Genomic DNA, 16,727 nt, shown 5'->3' on the forward strand with positions numbered 1-16,727 from the left:
CTATGGTTTGGTCCCTGTGTCTTAGACATGGCTTATAAGCCTTTTTAGCTTCACTGGGATTCACTTAGGCTTGGGATTGTGGCATATTGTTGCTGTAGAAACCTAAAAGTAAATGTTTGAATTTAAGGGTAATGGTAAAGATGAGTAGTATAATTAGCTAATCTGGCTTTCCAATTAAATTTCATAAACTAGTCGAAATCAGAATGTGATTACACTAATTACTGAACAAATGTTCTGTCCCTTTATTGTTAACTGTAAAAGAAAAAAAAAAAGAATATATATTATTTAGCATGAAAAATAATTAATTAAAGACACCTTTAAATGTTTTATGCATATGGTATATTTTAATTAATCCATTAAAAAATCCACTCGGTACAATATTACATTTTAAAAAGTATTAAAAATATTAAAAAGTCCTCTCAATTGAAACTGGCTGAGCTGTAGTATTGCATGGTGGATGAAAATAAAGTTCATTCGCTGGTGACTTTATCCCTTATCTTGTATGTAATCATTGGCATTTTCTAAGCTAAACCGACCATATACAATAGTATATATGGGGTAGAGAGCAATAATAATAATAATAACAATAATAATAATAAAATGGCCAATGATTACTAGATGGCCATACTAAGTGGCCATCAAGATTATGTGTAATGTTGGATGCTCTCTCTAGACTGAGGTTTTCCAGGTTTTGTGGTGAAGCTCTCTGAAATGACAGCTTCTTTTTACTCCTGCTGTAGTAGTCTCTCAGAAGCCTGTGATCTTGTGGTTTTTGCTACACTTTTTTGCAGCCTTGGTAAAACATTACTTCTTTCTGAAAGGCAAAATGAGAGGTAGGCCATTTGTCTCCTTCAAAAGGTAAAATAAGTATGGTTTTCTTGAACACTCAATACTACTTCAGTCATGACAATCTAAAATAAAATTACATTTACAGCCTTTAGCAGGCGCTTTTATCCCAAAGCGATGTTTACTATATGCTGTATAAATACCTTCGTTGCTTCGGCTGCCTGATGAGATGGCATCTTCTCTTCTACCAGGTAACTTCGCTAGCCTCAGAGCTCTCAGGCCAGCATCACCTGAGGATTCCTCATGCCTGCAGAGTCAATTCAAAATTGCATTCTGTAGTCTTTTAATTTTCTTTTTTAATTTCCTTTGGTGATCAAAACACCCTTGTTGTACTAACACACACACCCTCTTTTTTTGCACTGACCAGAGATGATTTTTACAGATTGCCCAAACACATCTGGAGGAACATGCTATGCTCTCTTTATTTTTCCATCGCTAGTGCCGGCTCCTCAGCCAGACAGTAGAAGGTGCTGTCGCAGCGGCAAGGAGGTTATTCCTCACCCAGCCAATCATCACTCATAAAATTTATTTATTTATTAGGATTTTAACATTATGTTTTAGACACTTTGATTACATTCATGACAGAAACGGTAGTTACTCTTTACACAAAATTCATCAGTTCACAAGTTCAATATCAAACAATATCAATTTTTGTATCTCTAATCAAGCTGACTGCATGTCTTTGGACTGTGGAAGGAAACCGGAGCACCCGGAAGAAACCCTCGCAGACAGGTTGAGAACATGCAAACTCCACACAGAAAGAACCCAGACCGCCCAACCTGGGGATCAACCCAGGACCTTGCTGTGAGGCGACAGTGCTACCCACTTAGCCACCAAGCCCCCTTACTCATAAAATAATAAAGTGGGAGGGAAAAAATACTACAAACCTTGTACCATGCCTGCTAATGGTTTTAAGGTTAGGAAGAAAAGAGGAGTCCTCTGTTTTTTGTTTATTAAACTGCTTTGCTTCAATGGAGTGTTCACTGTGCAGTACATCCAAACCTGCCATGACAATTGCAGAGTGGTTATTGTCTTTGTCAAATTTGGTCAATTTATTAATGGTTAAAGGTAAATAGATACATAGACAAACTCAAACAGATAAAAAAATAGACTTGTCCAAAAGCAAAAGCAAATTAGCTATGATGTAGGTTCAAAAAGTTTGATATTTGTTTGAAATGTAGAAATATGAAAATATAAAATATGAAAGTGTATCAGATGTATTGCAAGCTTTGCCCAAACAATTAGCTAAGCTTCAGTCTGAGCACTGCCCACCAAATACAATGTTTGAATACATCAGTCTCACCTGCTGCATTTCTGTGGTTGTGGTTGGTTTTCATGGCACCCATGCTGTTCTGTATTTCAGGAGTAAAGCATTTGAGGGAAGCGATGGTTGATTGGGTTGTTTGTTCCCGTCTGAGTTTTAGCTGGTTGGCAGAACGGGTTGGGAAGAAGTGGGTAGAACGGCAGGGTTCCAGGTGTCTGTCAGGAATGAAATCTGGAATAATCCTGAAAAGTACTAGAGTTGTTACTAAAGGTATGAAAAATATGAAAGTGAGTAAATATCTGTCACGTGACAGTTTACAGTCATAACCAGAAAACACAGAACACCACACTTTAAACATGAGTAAAAAGTACAAACCCCATTTCTGGAACCCCATTTTTAAAAATGCAACAAAAACATTTGTGATTTGTTCATTCTGTTGAACCTTTATTTAACTGACACAAGTACAAATAGATAACTTTTGATGACCAACTTAAATGTGTGTTGTAAATATAAATAAATCTTACATTTTATATCTGCAACACACTCAAAAAAGTTGGGACATTATATATGTCATACCATTTTAAAACATTTAACAATAAGCAGTTAAATTAGTAATATGTGTAGATGATTAAGCATAAAATGCATAAAACTGTAATAAACAAAGAAACATGGGCTTGGAAGTACTTCCGAAAACAGTAACTGTGTTACTTAACACGGTTCGCCCCTGCATCCAAAAAACGCAACTCTATTATGCAATCTCAGACTGACTGAAAGACAGTGGAAACATGTTCTTCGGTTCACAATTCAGCTTGTTCTTGGGCAAAACTGACATTAAATTCTAATTACCAATGACGGAAAGGACCATCCATACTGTTATCAGCAAAGAGCCAACATCTGTCATGGTACTGGGGTGCATTATATCAAGCAATGGGCAGAAATACTACTTGCAAAACTGTCCTCAGTTCCCAAATAATTAAAATGTTTAATATGACAGGTTAAGTAACACCTTGCATTTTTTTGCATTTTACAAAATATCCCAACTTTTTTGAAAATGGGCTTTGTACAAATGTATTAAGTACTAACCTGTGCAGTGTAATGTTTGACACAGCAGATCTTCCTATGAAATGCATAGTAGAATAAAAGAAAACACTGCTTAAAGATTTTTTAAATACATTACACTGTAATAAAACATCACTCATTGTTTCATTTTCATTTCAAAAAGTAAATGTTCTCAAAACAAACAGTATAGTGTCAAATCAGTAGCTGTACCTCTCATCTCTGGGTGAGCTCTAACATCTTCGCTGAAGGGCATGGGGTAATGCTGGACTGGCAGAGATAATAATCTGTGCTTAATTGCAGTGACAATCAGGGGTTGGCGCTGCAGTTGCCTCTGGGATGGACAAGAGGCATAACGAACCACTGACCCTCCAGTTTCAATGGTGGAGGAGTAATCAGTGCCATGCTTGAGATAAAGACAAATAGTTGCATGAGAACTTGAAAAAAGCTGTAGATAGGAATTTGTAGAGCTTGCACTGTACACAAACTTCAATCAGAAAACCTAGAGTTAGATATTTGATGCCATAGGAAAATGATGCTCACAAAGCCATTAATCCACTATTAAATGAGATGGCTGTAGTAGTCATTTAGATCAATCAACATAAAGACAAGCTTTAGAGATGTGTATCTGTTTAACCACTTTGTTGCTCTTACATACGTCATTTATGGCATAGTTCCTCCATTCCGGTTTCAAGCTATGTGAAATAAAGTATTGCCAGCCAAAATGTTACAGAACAAAGAGTATTCAATTCATTGCACTAGTTCTTTAAGCCGTGCAGCCAATTTATGTAGTGTCAACATTCAATAATATATTCAACATCATAGATCAACTTCATAGATCTTCGTATATCATAGATACCGTATATCCTGCACTTTCTGCTTATTGCACTTCTGGTTAGATGCTAAACTGCATTTCGTTGCCTTGTACTTGTACATGTGTAATGACAATAAAGTTGAATCTAATCTAATCTAATCTAGTCAGTACAAAATCAGTACCAAGTCAGTTCCAAGGCCTTATTTTTAAATGTTTTTAAAATGTTTAATTTCTTTAAATAATTAAACATATATTAACATTACAATATATTAAAGTATGGTGGCACAGTGGGTTGTGCTGTTACTTTAGAGCAAGAAAGGCCCGAGTTCAATTCCCCAGCGGGGTCTGTGTGGAGTTTGCATATTCTCCCTGTGTTTGTGGGTTTCCTCCGGATGCTCCAGTTTTCTTCCACAGGTCCAAAGACATGCAGTCAGGCCAATGGGGGCTACTAAAAACTGTCCTATTTGTGAGTAAATCAGACCCACTGCGACCCTGACCAGGATAAAGTAGTGGTAAAAAAGACAGTGAATGAATATTAAAAATACAACGCACACAATAGAACATAGTACTGAGGTAAATATTTTCTTGAAATATCTTTTTTCATTAATGTTTTATATTCTCTACCTTTGTATAAATATGTATTTACATGTTTTAAAAGGCTAACAACCTTATAATAATTTATAACACAAGATTTTGGTCCTTTAATTATGTTTTTGGTTGTCCAAACTGACAGTAATAAAATCACATTCACATCAGTGAATAATTGTATGCATATAACAGCATTTTACCCTAATCAGAGTAGATGCCAAATATTACTTCTAAGCATATGTACAGAAAATTATAATAACATTCCTGCACATATTAATAATACGCTACACCATACCCTGTCTGGCTTTTCTCCCCAAAATGTCACGTGGTCAGCAACTGCAATGCGCTTTGTTGGATGTGGGATCCAGGTCCTTCCAGGCTGATTTATCCTCCCTAATTGTCCCTGAATTAAAAGCATAACTTAGCTTTACTCTATAGCTGTTTGTTTAAAAAAAATTTCATGCTTTAACCTGAGATCAAATATTCAGCATTATGAATAAAGGTTTATTATATGACATCTGTACCTTTTGCCTTTTGTCCTGTATTTCTTTCATTGGTGTCGTTTCCTCTTCAGTTCTTTCGGTCACAAAATTTTCATTTAAAAGTAGAGATTCCTACCATGGAACAAAAAGACAGGAATCAGAGACTGATAGTTTGTGTTTTAATTGCTTTTGCTTTAATTCATATACACATTTAAGCTTGCTGTGTTTTTGTTGTGTGTGTGAGAGACCTTGGATTCTGTACTCTGTGCTCGTTGTTGCCGCAGTCTGTTCCTTTCTTTTCTGCTCCGCAAATGTTTTTTCTTCACTTTTACATTCTTGACCAAACAAAATTAACTTAAATTTATCAGTGACAACCAGGTAAAAACATGAAACTAAACACTAAATAAGTGATGTTTGACATTTTAATAAAGGCATGATTAGTTAAATACTGAACCTGGTCTGTGCAGCTTAAAAGATGAGCAGGCAGGCCATCAGATTCTGTGCTATTGGACCCATTTGTGCTGTAAATCAAGAACAAGTTAGAAGATTAGTTAAATATTACAATAAATAGGGGAGCTCTGGTGGCACAGCAGTTTAGGAGTGCCACCAGCCTGGTCGGGTGCTTAACAAACACAATTTTAAAAAACTGCCAGATTGAAAATTGACCAGCAGCATTACACATGTCAAAGAAAGCATGTGGGGCCATACAATGGAATAATGACCTTTCTAGACCATACGATGGAATAATGTCCTGTGTAGTTGCACTGCACCCAGTGATTACAGGGAGACCGTTACCACCTTGACCTTAACCAGGATAAAGCAGTGGCAAAACATGCAAAAATGTAAATAAAAACAGACATATGATCTGCACAGACCATGATCGGAGTTACTTTGAGCTGTATTTGACTCAAAATTGTACAAAGACAAGATATTTAATGTTTAAACCAAATCAACATTGTTCTGTAAGTAGGAGCTAAGTCTAATTTGATGTCTAAAAGGTGTGTCAAAAAGTTGGACCAAGGGCCAGTTTACTACTTTTAGCAATGCTCTGTAATTGTTTGGAAAATGAGGACATTAACCTTTGTAGTTGTAAAATTGTGTTTTCCTGGTTCCTCAACAATCATTAATTTTTGTTCCTATATTATATTTTTATGTGCTATACATTTTTAAAGGCAAACAGCACCTAATAACTGCACTCTCACATTACAAAGCCACGCAGTAACACATACCGAATGTACCTAGGCATTGTCTAGCTAGAAGACAAGATCCTAAAAAGGATCTTGTATAGATGATAGCAGAAGTTGCTGTGCATAGGTACCCCTTAGCATTACCCTTTAGCATTAATTGTATCCATTAAAAGTTCCATGCCATTGGACACCTTCACACCTGACTATCAAACTTTGCGTTGGATGAGGATGGTCCATTTACTTTTGCCTGAAGAACATGACGTCTATTATTTTCAAAAAGAATTTGAAAGGTGGAAGAATCATCTGACCACAGCAGATGTTTCCACTGGACATCAGTCATTTTCAGATGAGCTCAGAAAAGTCAGTGAAAAGTTTCTGAATCACTGCTTTTTGTTTGTATTTTACTTACTTGCCCCAGCTTTAATGAAATTGGGGCTGTAACACAATGTGTCAATAAATTTTACAAAATATTTACATTACATTCATTTAAAAAAAAAAACGTTTTATTTTAAGCTTTTGTTTCTTAGATACAAGCATCTCTACGTCAGCGTGTCTTTTTCTAGAACTTTTGACCATCATCTGCGTCAACCAGCGAACATGTAAGGAACTACTAACTGTATTGCTTTTTTTCATTGATACCCAGTGATAATTTGTATTTGAATATACTGTATGTTTTTTACCTGGACTCGATATCTACATTAGTGAGGTCATCTAGTGAGTCCACATCTTTTCCCAGTTTCTGTTTGATCTCCTGTTTTAACAATGCTCCCAGTTCAGTTAGACAAAGTGCAGTCTGAATAAAAAAACAACCAAGACATTTTTAAAACAGATTCTTAATGTCCACTCCAGAACTATTCGACTCTTGTTAAAGATGGGTAAAAAATATCACAAAAATGACTTTGCTTTTAAAATGATTAATATCACAATGTTAAATATGAGAGAAGTCAAAATAAATTAAATGAATCTAAAAATAATTTTAAAAGTCTCACGGTTGTTAACACCCATCGAATTAAAGGTTAGCGTTCTCTCATGTTTAAAGTGTGAGATTGAGCTAATAACCTGCCGCAGTGGTAAAGTATGCTAGCTTAGGTTTGAGTGTGGCTGAAACAGCTAAACCATTAGGAGGTGAACTTGTCAGTGCGCTCTCAGTGCCGGTCCCAAGCCTGAATAAAAAATAGGACTGTTGTGTCAAGAAGGGCATTTGGCATAAAACAGTGCCAACTGTGGTTTGTGGACCAGATCCACTGTGGTGTCCCCTAAATACGGGAGGTTATTGACCCAATAACCTGCAAAGCCATTTTAGGACCTTTTTTACCCATCTGATTAAGTATGAATCTAAATGCATTTAGTACAAGAGTAGAAAAGTGCAGGACCTTGGTTTGGTCTGGATCACAGAAGTCTAGAAGAGTGTCGCAAAAGTGGTAGCCCAAAGACTTTAGGTCTCTTATGGAAAAATGGGTTCCTTTTCTGTCCCCTTCACACAGAAAGAGAGCTATTAAAAAAAAAATTCTCATCTTGGACAATTAAGAAATTGAACAATTTTATCCGATATAATACTACAAGAAAAAAAATTATATTAAGTAACTTCATAGAAAATGTTAATTATTAATATTAATTGCAAAAATGATAACTTTCTACAAAAACTTAAACAACGTTACCTAAAGTGGATCCTCCAAAAGTAGATTCCATTGTATAGCTGTTTTTGATACCCAGCCTCCACATTACAATGCGGCCAGTGCCTTCTTTGCTTTTCTGCATCTTGAACTTACAACTCCTGAATGAAAACTAGAACCATCAAGTGTGTTTGTTAGTCTCACAATTTAAGTCAAATCTTTGTAGTATTCACAACCCCAAACAAAACAATCTCACCAAATTTGTACCTTGTCTTTGGCATTTTTGCTCATCATCAGTGGAAAGACACGCTCCTGAAGACATACTGAAGGATCTTTGGAGTCATTACAACCGTACATAAAGACATTGTTTTTCCTGCTGTGACCGTGAAAATCACAGTAGAGCACCACTTCTCTCACAGCGAGCAATCTACAGAGATACAGCAATGTGTGGAAATGATCTCTTTTCATATATGCATGAAAAAATGCAGTTGTTGACTGGAGTAGGGGCCTTACTCACCGTTTCACCATATTGCGAGTGTACCACACACACGGAAACAAGTCCCGGAGTAAAGTGCAATAGTAGCGGTTTAGATCACGTCCAGCCAGCGAGCAGCGGTAGTTACCAACAACCACACCATCAGGATTCAGCATTGGCACTACCTGTAGATGGTTCACTACAGTCACTATCTTATTTTTCCCCACTTTCATAGTTGCCTCACCTTATTATTTGTACAAGCCTTCTTTATTGCTAACAAATGCTCTGAAACACAATGTGTCTATATATGGTATATAATTCCAAAGAAAAAAGCAAATAGAAACAGACCATTCCCAGTAACCCTAGCTTAATAATGTCTGCTTAGATTTTGTTTTGTTTTTTGTTTTGTTTTTTGCTTGTATATATTTAAATTACCCCTTTCAGCTCAACAACCTCACTGACCAAGGAGTGCTGCAGGCCAGCACACACCACCTCCTATACTAATGTTTCTAATGTTTTCAGTGATCAGCTTAACTGGATTTGTAAATATGAACAAATTAAGAACTTGATGCCTGCAACACACTCAAACACAAAAAATTGGCTGTTCATCAGTCTGTGGTCATTGTCTGATGCTTCTCTTCATGATGTGCCATACATTTTCAATAGAGACAGATCTGGACTGTAGGAAGGCCAGTCAAGCACCTGCACTTTGTGTCTAAAAAGCAAGCTGTTGTACCACATGCAGCCTGGCACTTGGTCTTGATAAATTACCCATGGACTTCATGGTATAAGACGTTGCCTTGTTGGCAGCATATGTCTCTCTGAAATCACAACATGTGCCTCAGAGTCAATTTTACCTTCACATATATGCTAGCAATAATAATATCTTTACCTGTCCCAACGTTGGTTTTTAATTTCTTTTCCATGTTTTACCATCAATTTATCCAATGTCATCCAATTTCATTTTCTGTGTGAGGTCTGCATTGAGCAATGCACTGAAGAGGCTTCTGATCCTATGAACTAACTTACCTTAAAGACAAAGGTTTCCCTTAGTAGACGTGCATCAGCTGACTCGCCCAACAGGAAATCCAAAAAGCCCTGCATCATCCATGAACTGTTTGTTTCTCCAGGATGCACTCGCGCTGTCACTACCACCGCTCGCTTGTTCCTTTGCTCCTGCCAGGAGCCTGGTGCTGTTATAGTCAGCACATACACAGAGTTACCTGCCAAGCTGCGACACAGCACCCGCACTTTACAGTACAGTGCTGTGACCGGGTTGGAAACCACAACTCGCAGGTAGTCCTGAAGATCTGAGTAGGTGTATGGGTAGCAGTGAGCAAAATAGCAGGTATCATTGTCATAAGGAAACTGAAGCGTCCACGTGAGGGAATAAAGTGCATTCCCCTCGATGTCACTCTGATTCCGGTAGTACCTTTCAAAGAAGATTTTTATTAGAGTCTCATCACGAATATATATTTTATGCCACATATGTATATAATATAACAGAACATAAGTTACTAAACTTACCGAATGTTGTTGCCTGCACGGTGCCAGCCCTCTCCCTTATACCAGGTACCGAGCTCAGAGTATAGCAGAGGACGCATACCTGCTTCATACAGACTGCTGGACTTCATCAGGTTGATAATAGTAAAACGATACTTGAAGCCTGCCTTCATATTTTTTACACGGAAATAGAACCACTGTGTGTGCTTAGTGGTGTACATGTCACTGCGCAAGGTGAGCTCATAGTCATAAAGGCCACTGTGAAAGAATTAAGCGTTGATTAATGTTCACAATTTACATACAGGAAAATCAAATTTTGTGTTTCCATCAATTTTGCAACATTGTATTTATCTTGGTTTGGGTTTGAGGTTTATAGAAACATGCTATATTTACTCAAATATATTTACTTAAATGTATTGTTAGTAAAATTAAAAAAAATTACTTTTATGTTGTTGCATTAAGCTTCATGCTTAGTACATTTTATGTCTGTCTGTATTCACCTTTGTGTGTCTTAAACAAAATACTCAAATGTATTAAATACTAAACATTATAACTAAATAATTTTAAATTTAGACAGTCCATGGTTACGATATTGCTGCCTACATACAGTATATTGCTATTGATAGACATGTCGCCTAGTAGGCAGAAAATCCTTTTCCTAGATTAGGGTACTGTATAACGTATGTACATAAGGTAAAACATAAGGTTATTTACATTTTTTTTTTTTCTCTCTTGAATACACTTTAGTTAAGATGTATTCTTACTCTGTAATAATTTAATTCATTTTATTTCCCTTTTTGCAAGCTCTCATTTTATATAAATTTAATTGCCTTGTATAATATAAATTGTGTCGCTAACTTACATTTTAACTGCTTTTTGGAGATTACCACTTTCAAATCGAGACTCAAAGGAAAGTGTGGGTGTCTCTTGGCTGTTAGCACCAGATGAGAAACTCTTTAAATGCCTTCTGCGTCCACCAACACAGGAAGAAGTAAAATAGGGGGTCTTCATGGCTGAAAAATGATTTAAAACAGATAATTTTTCTTTAGTTCTTCATTCATCAGGTCTTAATAATGAACATTTTATATTAGAAAGTAAAGTTTTGCATGTACAGACACTTATCATGCAATTTTCCTTACTTTAAAAAGGTACTGTCACATCCAACTGAGCAACCCTAGATAAACTAATTCATTTACTAGATTTTATTGTGTGCTTTAAAGGTATTATGACAGAACCTTTAGCCTGTTCATCACTACCTGAGTCTATACAATACACAGTAGTTCCTTTTTCCTCTGACACTGGCATGGGGGTACGCTCAAATCCTGTCTGTTGATAAAAGGGCTCAGGTTCTGGAGGATCCCATTCTGTAGCAATACAGAGTTAAACATTTTAGAGACAAAATAATTTTTTGTTTCCTCAACAGTACACAATGAAAACGTTACATCATTAAAAAGATTTATAAAAACTACACTTGCTCAAGAAAAACTTTAGGAGCCACAGCTTAGCTAAAAAAAAAAAGCATTTTATTTGTGACCACCAAACCTGAAAACATCAGTATATCACAGAGAATGGATACCTATGTGATTGATTTTGTCACAGATGACTCCACATTCAACTGGCCAGCGAACACTTTGGAGGGGGCAGGAGCTTGAAGGAATAGAAAAAAGGGCCTGTGGTTCCCTCAGACGTGGGACAGGCCGCCCACCTTCAAAGTCAATAAGCAGCTGTCTTGTTCTGAGATACTTCTCCATATTAAAGGAGACTAAAAAACACAAATGCAAATACATTTTTAACAAGCACATATAGCAGGTCATGCCACACAGCTTACACACACACACTGGCAGCAAGACAAGACATTGGAGAAGGAGACTTGTTAACTAGGAAATGATCTCTGTAACTGAGCAGCCTATGTTTACTGCTACGGTTCCTTGCCTTACACAATTGCTTGTACTTTATGCATTTTTAATAAAGGTGGTACATTTCAAGCAATTTGTGATGACCCAGATGTGCTGTAGGCCATGACCTAGCGATTGTAATCAAATTTGTTATGGGATTGTTTTGTAACAAATGAATGTCTGGCAAACAGTGGTGCAGAGAAAACAATTTAAACTTTTTTTTACTCCATTTTCATTAATAACTTATCCTGGTCAGGGTTGTGGTGTGTCCGGTTCCAACAGGAAAGTTGGAATACCTCCAAGGTAGGAATTCCTAATCTATTGCAGGGCTTTAGCCATCCCCTCCCTCAGACATAGCCAATCATGTTATGGACAAGGTGACAATTAATTGGCTAAGATTTAAGATTACTCACTTACTTAGGAGGTGAAAAGAAACCCCAGTAACCAAATGCCCCCTCCCTTCCCACAGACATGGCGTGGGCATGCAAAACTGCTCTCATGACTAAAGGTGATGATAAAGAAAAGGTTCCCAGGACTCATGTTGATGTGCGAAACTTACGTTGTTCCTGATGAGGTTGTGGTTCCTCCTCTTCCATGTCTGAGCTGTCAGCTGTTGAATGGCTTTGATCAGCCAGTGAATGACGGCGATCTGTAGACACAGCATTATGGCTGCTGTCCCACAATCTACCAATTGAGAAATTTCTCTGAAAAGATGAGGAACCCTGGGCTGAAAACCAAAACAAATATTCAATCACATAATTTTATCCCAAGTTATGGAAAAGTACAAACCGATACATACTGTACTCTACATTTTATTACTGAGTAGTAATCTTGGTGCTGTCACTTTTAATTGAAAATGTTCAACTTTCAAACTTTCAATCCACTAAAGCTGTTGTAAGAGAATATGCTTCACTGTCAAAGTGCTTGGCATAAGGGGGCCTGACCATGAAGTTTGCAGCTGCGCCAAAAGTTTAGAACTTCTGGATAATACTCCCAATGCTTTCTCTAGCAATGTTTAATGTCTTGGAAGTGGTTTAAGGTAGTGGACTAAAAAGCCTAAAGACCCAAACCGAAGACACCATCCATATGGTTGGCAAAGTAACGGCACTAATAATTATAATAATCATACATTAGGTGTTTAAACTACTTCAACAATTTATTACTCCATACTAATGCTTTACATTTAATACAATACAATATGATAGTGCAAGCAAACTTCTATAAAAAGGTATTTGTTTACTAGTTAAAATTTAGGAGAAACAAGTTAAAAAATCAGATCCACAATGGCACAGACCTACCAGTAAAAAGTCCATAATGCTTCAAGTGTTGCAAAATAAATTTCTCATATGGGTCATCTGAGGTCTGTTTAGAAATTAAAGCAAAAAAAAGAAAACAATATTATACATAATGAAAAAGTCTTATTATGCCATCCAACCAGAATTACTCATTTCCCTCAACGCATTTGTTTGCAAAATACCTGCACATGTGCAGCAGTTCAGTTTGTTAAAGTTCTGGCCTGTTAAAGCTGCGCATGTTATGAGTGAAATAAATAAATCCCTACACTCATGTTCCAAAAAGTAGTGGAAAGCCTTCCAAGTAGATGTAGATGTTACAACCACAAACCGACAAACTGAATAATAATTTACACAATTTTACCCCTTGTAGGTGCTTTTGATGGTGGACAGGAGTAAGCATGGGCCTGTGATTACACAGCTCCAAACACAGAGAGGTTTGATACACTGTGTGTTGTGATACATTCACCTCATCACCTGTATTAAAGTTATCTGTATTATGAGCCACCACTTAAACACTGGGCAGCATTTCGCTATTTTGAAAGATAAATACAGTTAAAGGGCAACACAGTGGTGCATCGGGTGGTGTGGGTGGTCGTGGTTCGAATCTCGTCTTCGGTCACGGTCTGTAAGAAGTTTGGCATATTTTCTTTTTCGAGTACATACTTGTTCCTGACCCTATATACATAAATAGATACATAAAAAGTGCAGTAACAAAACTTTCGGACAATACTAACCAGTATCAATGGGTTTGACAATAGGCTTTATACTTTATGAACATAAAAGCTTTAACTACATACTACAAAAAAGTAACGTTAACTAGACATTTCTTACCTGCATGACATTTTCTTATTCCCAAGCGTATATGGACTTTATTGATACACACAGCTTAGCAGATGTTATAATTCGTTTAGCCAGAAACGCTCCGCTAGCCAACATGAAACAAATCTAACATTAACGTACAGTTGATTATAAAAACTTTTCACTTCGTTTCCAGCATTAAACTAACACTGAACCTGTTATAAAATGCTTAATAACACTAAAACCATACATTACAGCGCTGAGTAATATTTCAACCTCGATAATGTTTAAAATCAAGCTAGCTTTGTAACTAGCCAAAACACGGAGTTCTTTTTATACAGAGCTACACGCAGTTGCTAAGCAAAAACGTTACAAGTAGCGTCGTTACCATGGATACCTAGCGCCGGTTTGCGCAGTGGAAGTAGATTGACCCGCAATGACCGAACAGATACTAATTTCAAGTGCTACTCGAATTAGATGTAAATCCGATTTCCCAAGCTCCTAAATTCATATAAACGACCATACAAGTAGTTATTACAAAAATGAAACATATAACACATGCTGAAATACCGTACCTGTATTATAGGCTAATGTTGGGTCACTGTTCAGTCATCTCCACAACAGTCGTGTTCGTTTCCTTACGTCTCCCAAAAACTAACTGTAACTTGCATTTAATATTCAGGACAGTTAGGACATTCACTGACCCTCTACCCACTAGAATTAATAATTCCATTTTAATTCGGTAGGAGATTTGGCAACACCACAATTTACTGCATTTCTAGCCCATTGGTGCACATGGTTGGGTGTAAAAGAGAAGTGCTCGAAATCGAGTAATGCTACAAATAAAGTCATAGGTGGTTTGCATATACCTGAAAGGGACATGTATAGCAGTCGTAGGGTTTTAATGATTTATTTACTGTCCACATTGTAAATGTCCCACAAGTCTATAGATCCGTCACAAAGTCCCATTAAGCCAGTGGTTCTCAAACTTTTTTTGTCACGCCCCCCTTTGGAAGATGAAAATCTGTCATCATTTTTCAAAAAAAGCTTTGAAGCTTTTTTAAATGCGCTTCAGTTCCAATATTCATATTCAGCTTTACAGAGCAAGTGACTGAAAAAAACCTTAACATTATGAGAAAGAAGTTCAAAGATATTCCTTTGCAATACTTCATTTGGCTGCCAACTTGTGTGTAATGATGACACTCAATTGAACCCCAGAACATGCTAGCATGAATGCATGGAAAACAAATTTTAATTTTCTTTTAACAATATGACACAGACTGACCAACACTATTAAGCCAAATAAGCAATGAAAATTGACTTTACTTTTAGTAGCCTTCTACAATGCTGGAGCTTCTTAAAACTGAATATTTTCTTTTAAATAGAAGTGTTATTTAACTGCTATTAAATTGTTTTTCAACAAAATACAATAAATGGGGATACCGCCCAACCTGGCAACACTGGAACGTGCAGAGCCCGTTGGTGCCTTTACTCGTAACGCGCCACAACGTAGTAAGTTTGTTTGTTTGTTTGTATTTTAACGTCATGTTTTTACACTCTTTGGTTACATTCATGACAGACACACGGTAGTTACTCGCTACACAAGGTTCATCACTTCTCAAGGTTATATCGAACAGTCATGGACAATTTTTGTATCGCCAATTCACCTCACTTGCATGTCTTTGGACTGGGGAGGAAACTGGAGCACCCGAAGTAAACCCACGCAGACACGGGGAGAACATGCAAACTCCAAACAGAAAGGACCCGGACCGCCCCACCTGGGGTTCGAACCCAGGACCTTCTTGCTGTGAGGCCACCGTGCCGCCCCCAACGTAGTTAGTAGTAGTAGTAGTAGTAGTAGTAGTAGTAGTACTGTACTTCTTGTGTAATTGTGTTGGTGGTTGAAACTTATGTTGAGTATCCACGATTTTCCTGGCAACACAATGGGGGCTGCCATGACACCTCCCTATTTCCGTTTGCCGGTTTTTCGTTTCCGGTCGCGTTAGATTTGCTGTAGTACTAACTACAACATTATTAAACTACTTTTGGTAAGGACTGCATGGTTCAAATATGAGCTCGGGCTCGACGTGTGCCGCTCTCGGGTGCCACAACAACTCAAAGAAATTGAAGCTGTTATTGGAAAGTACGAGCTTTTAACAGCAGCGGATTTGTAAACATTGTAATATAATACATAATAATATAACATAATAATATAATAATAATCATATTAATTATATCAATAATATAATATTTATTAATTAAATAATAATAAAACATTTATAATATCGTATAATGCAGTTTCACTTTGTATAGTCCAAAATTTTAGAGAGCGTTGCAGAAATTGGACAAATAACATTTAAATCCGGACACCCAGACAGACACGGCTTGTGCAAGTGAATACTGAACGGGTGTAAATACCCTGTTTGTTGTTCCCAGTTCATTGTTTTAGTAAATTAAACAACGCAACGCGTTTTATTCTGTCCCTTCAGCTCCCCTTTCCTGCTTTACATCCACTCATGAACCAATATAAGTATACACTGTTGTAGAAGTAAAAACAATCAACAAATCAGTCGTTATACATCGTTTATTATTGCCAGTGTTTCACAGCAGTTAGAATGTTCCTCGGTTGATCCCTACCTTCCACAACTTCCCTAACCCTGCAATGCTCGAGTAACCCACCGTCTCCACTACTCCACTTTCCCTCAGCATTTCCCACGCCTGATGTTTACCTTCAGCAATTCCTACGCATGTAAGCCTCTGTGCTTTTATAGTTCTGTAGCTCCTCACCGTCTACAGCTTCGGAAAAGACGAAATGGTTCACTTACGTACATCAATATAGCTAACCTCATGTCATCTACCCACTCTGTAAGCGTGGAAGGGTGGGACACTGTCAGAACACGGTCATCACAGC

General features: G+C 37.2%; 1 protein-coding gene across 5 annotated transcripts; it reads right to left on the reverse strand.

Annotated features, from left to right (window-relative positions):
* Positions 1–322: 322 nt before the first annotated feature.
* On the reverse strand, positions 323–14,018 carry agbl2 (AGBL carboxypeptidase 2). 5 transcript variants are annotated; one of them, XM_062992448.1, is made up of 23 exons: positions 13,850–14,018; positions 13,022–13,085; positions 12,283–12,450; positions 11,405–11,590; positions 11,085–11,192; positions 10,691–10,841; positions 9,853–10,086; positions 9,355–9,757; positions 8,368–8,510; positions 8,118–8,277; positions 7,896–8,022; positions 7,611–7,711; positions 6,918–7,030; positions 5,505–5,571; positions 5,299–5,385; positions 5,093–5,182; positions 4,864–4,971; positions 3,380–3,500; positions 3,194–3,227; positions 2,150–2,352; positions 1,734–1,848; positions 990–1,093; positions 323–814 (listed from the first exon to the last, which is right to left on the reverse strand). In XM_062992448.1, the coding sequence occupies exons 1-23, from the start codon at positions 13,853–13,855 to the stop codon at positions 726–728; spliced, it is 2,982 nt and encodes a 993-aa protein (XP_062848518.1). In that variant the 5' UTR covers positions 13,856–14,018; the 3' UTR covers positions 323–725. The 5 variants fall into 5 exon arrangements, with proteins under 5 accessions (XP_062848518.1, XP_062848508.1, XP_062848527.1 ...); XM_062992438.1 differs by having other exon boundaries at positions 3,380–3,572; XM_062992457.1 differs by lacking the exons at positions 323–814; positions 1,734–1,848 and having other exon boundaries at positions 3,380–3,572.
* Positions 14,019–16,727: the final 2,709 nt, after the last annotated feature.

The sequence above is a fragment of the Trichomycterus rosablanca genome, chromosome 1 (genome assembly GCF_030014385.1).
Source record: "Trichomycterus rosablanca isolate fTriRos1 chromosome 1, fTriRos1.hap1, whole genome shotgun sequence".
Taxonomy (NCBI): Eukaryota; Metazoa; Chordata; class Actinopteri; order Siluriformes; family Trichomycteridae; genus Trichomycterus; species Trichomycterus rosablanca.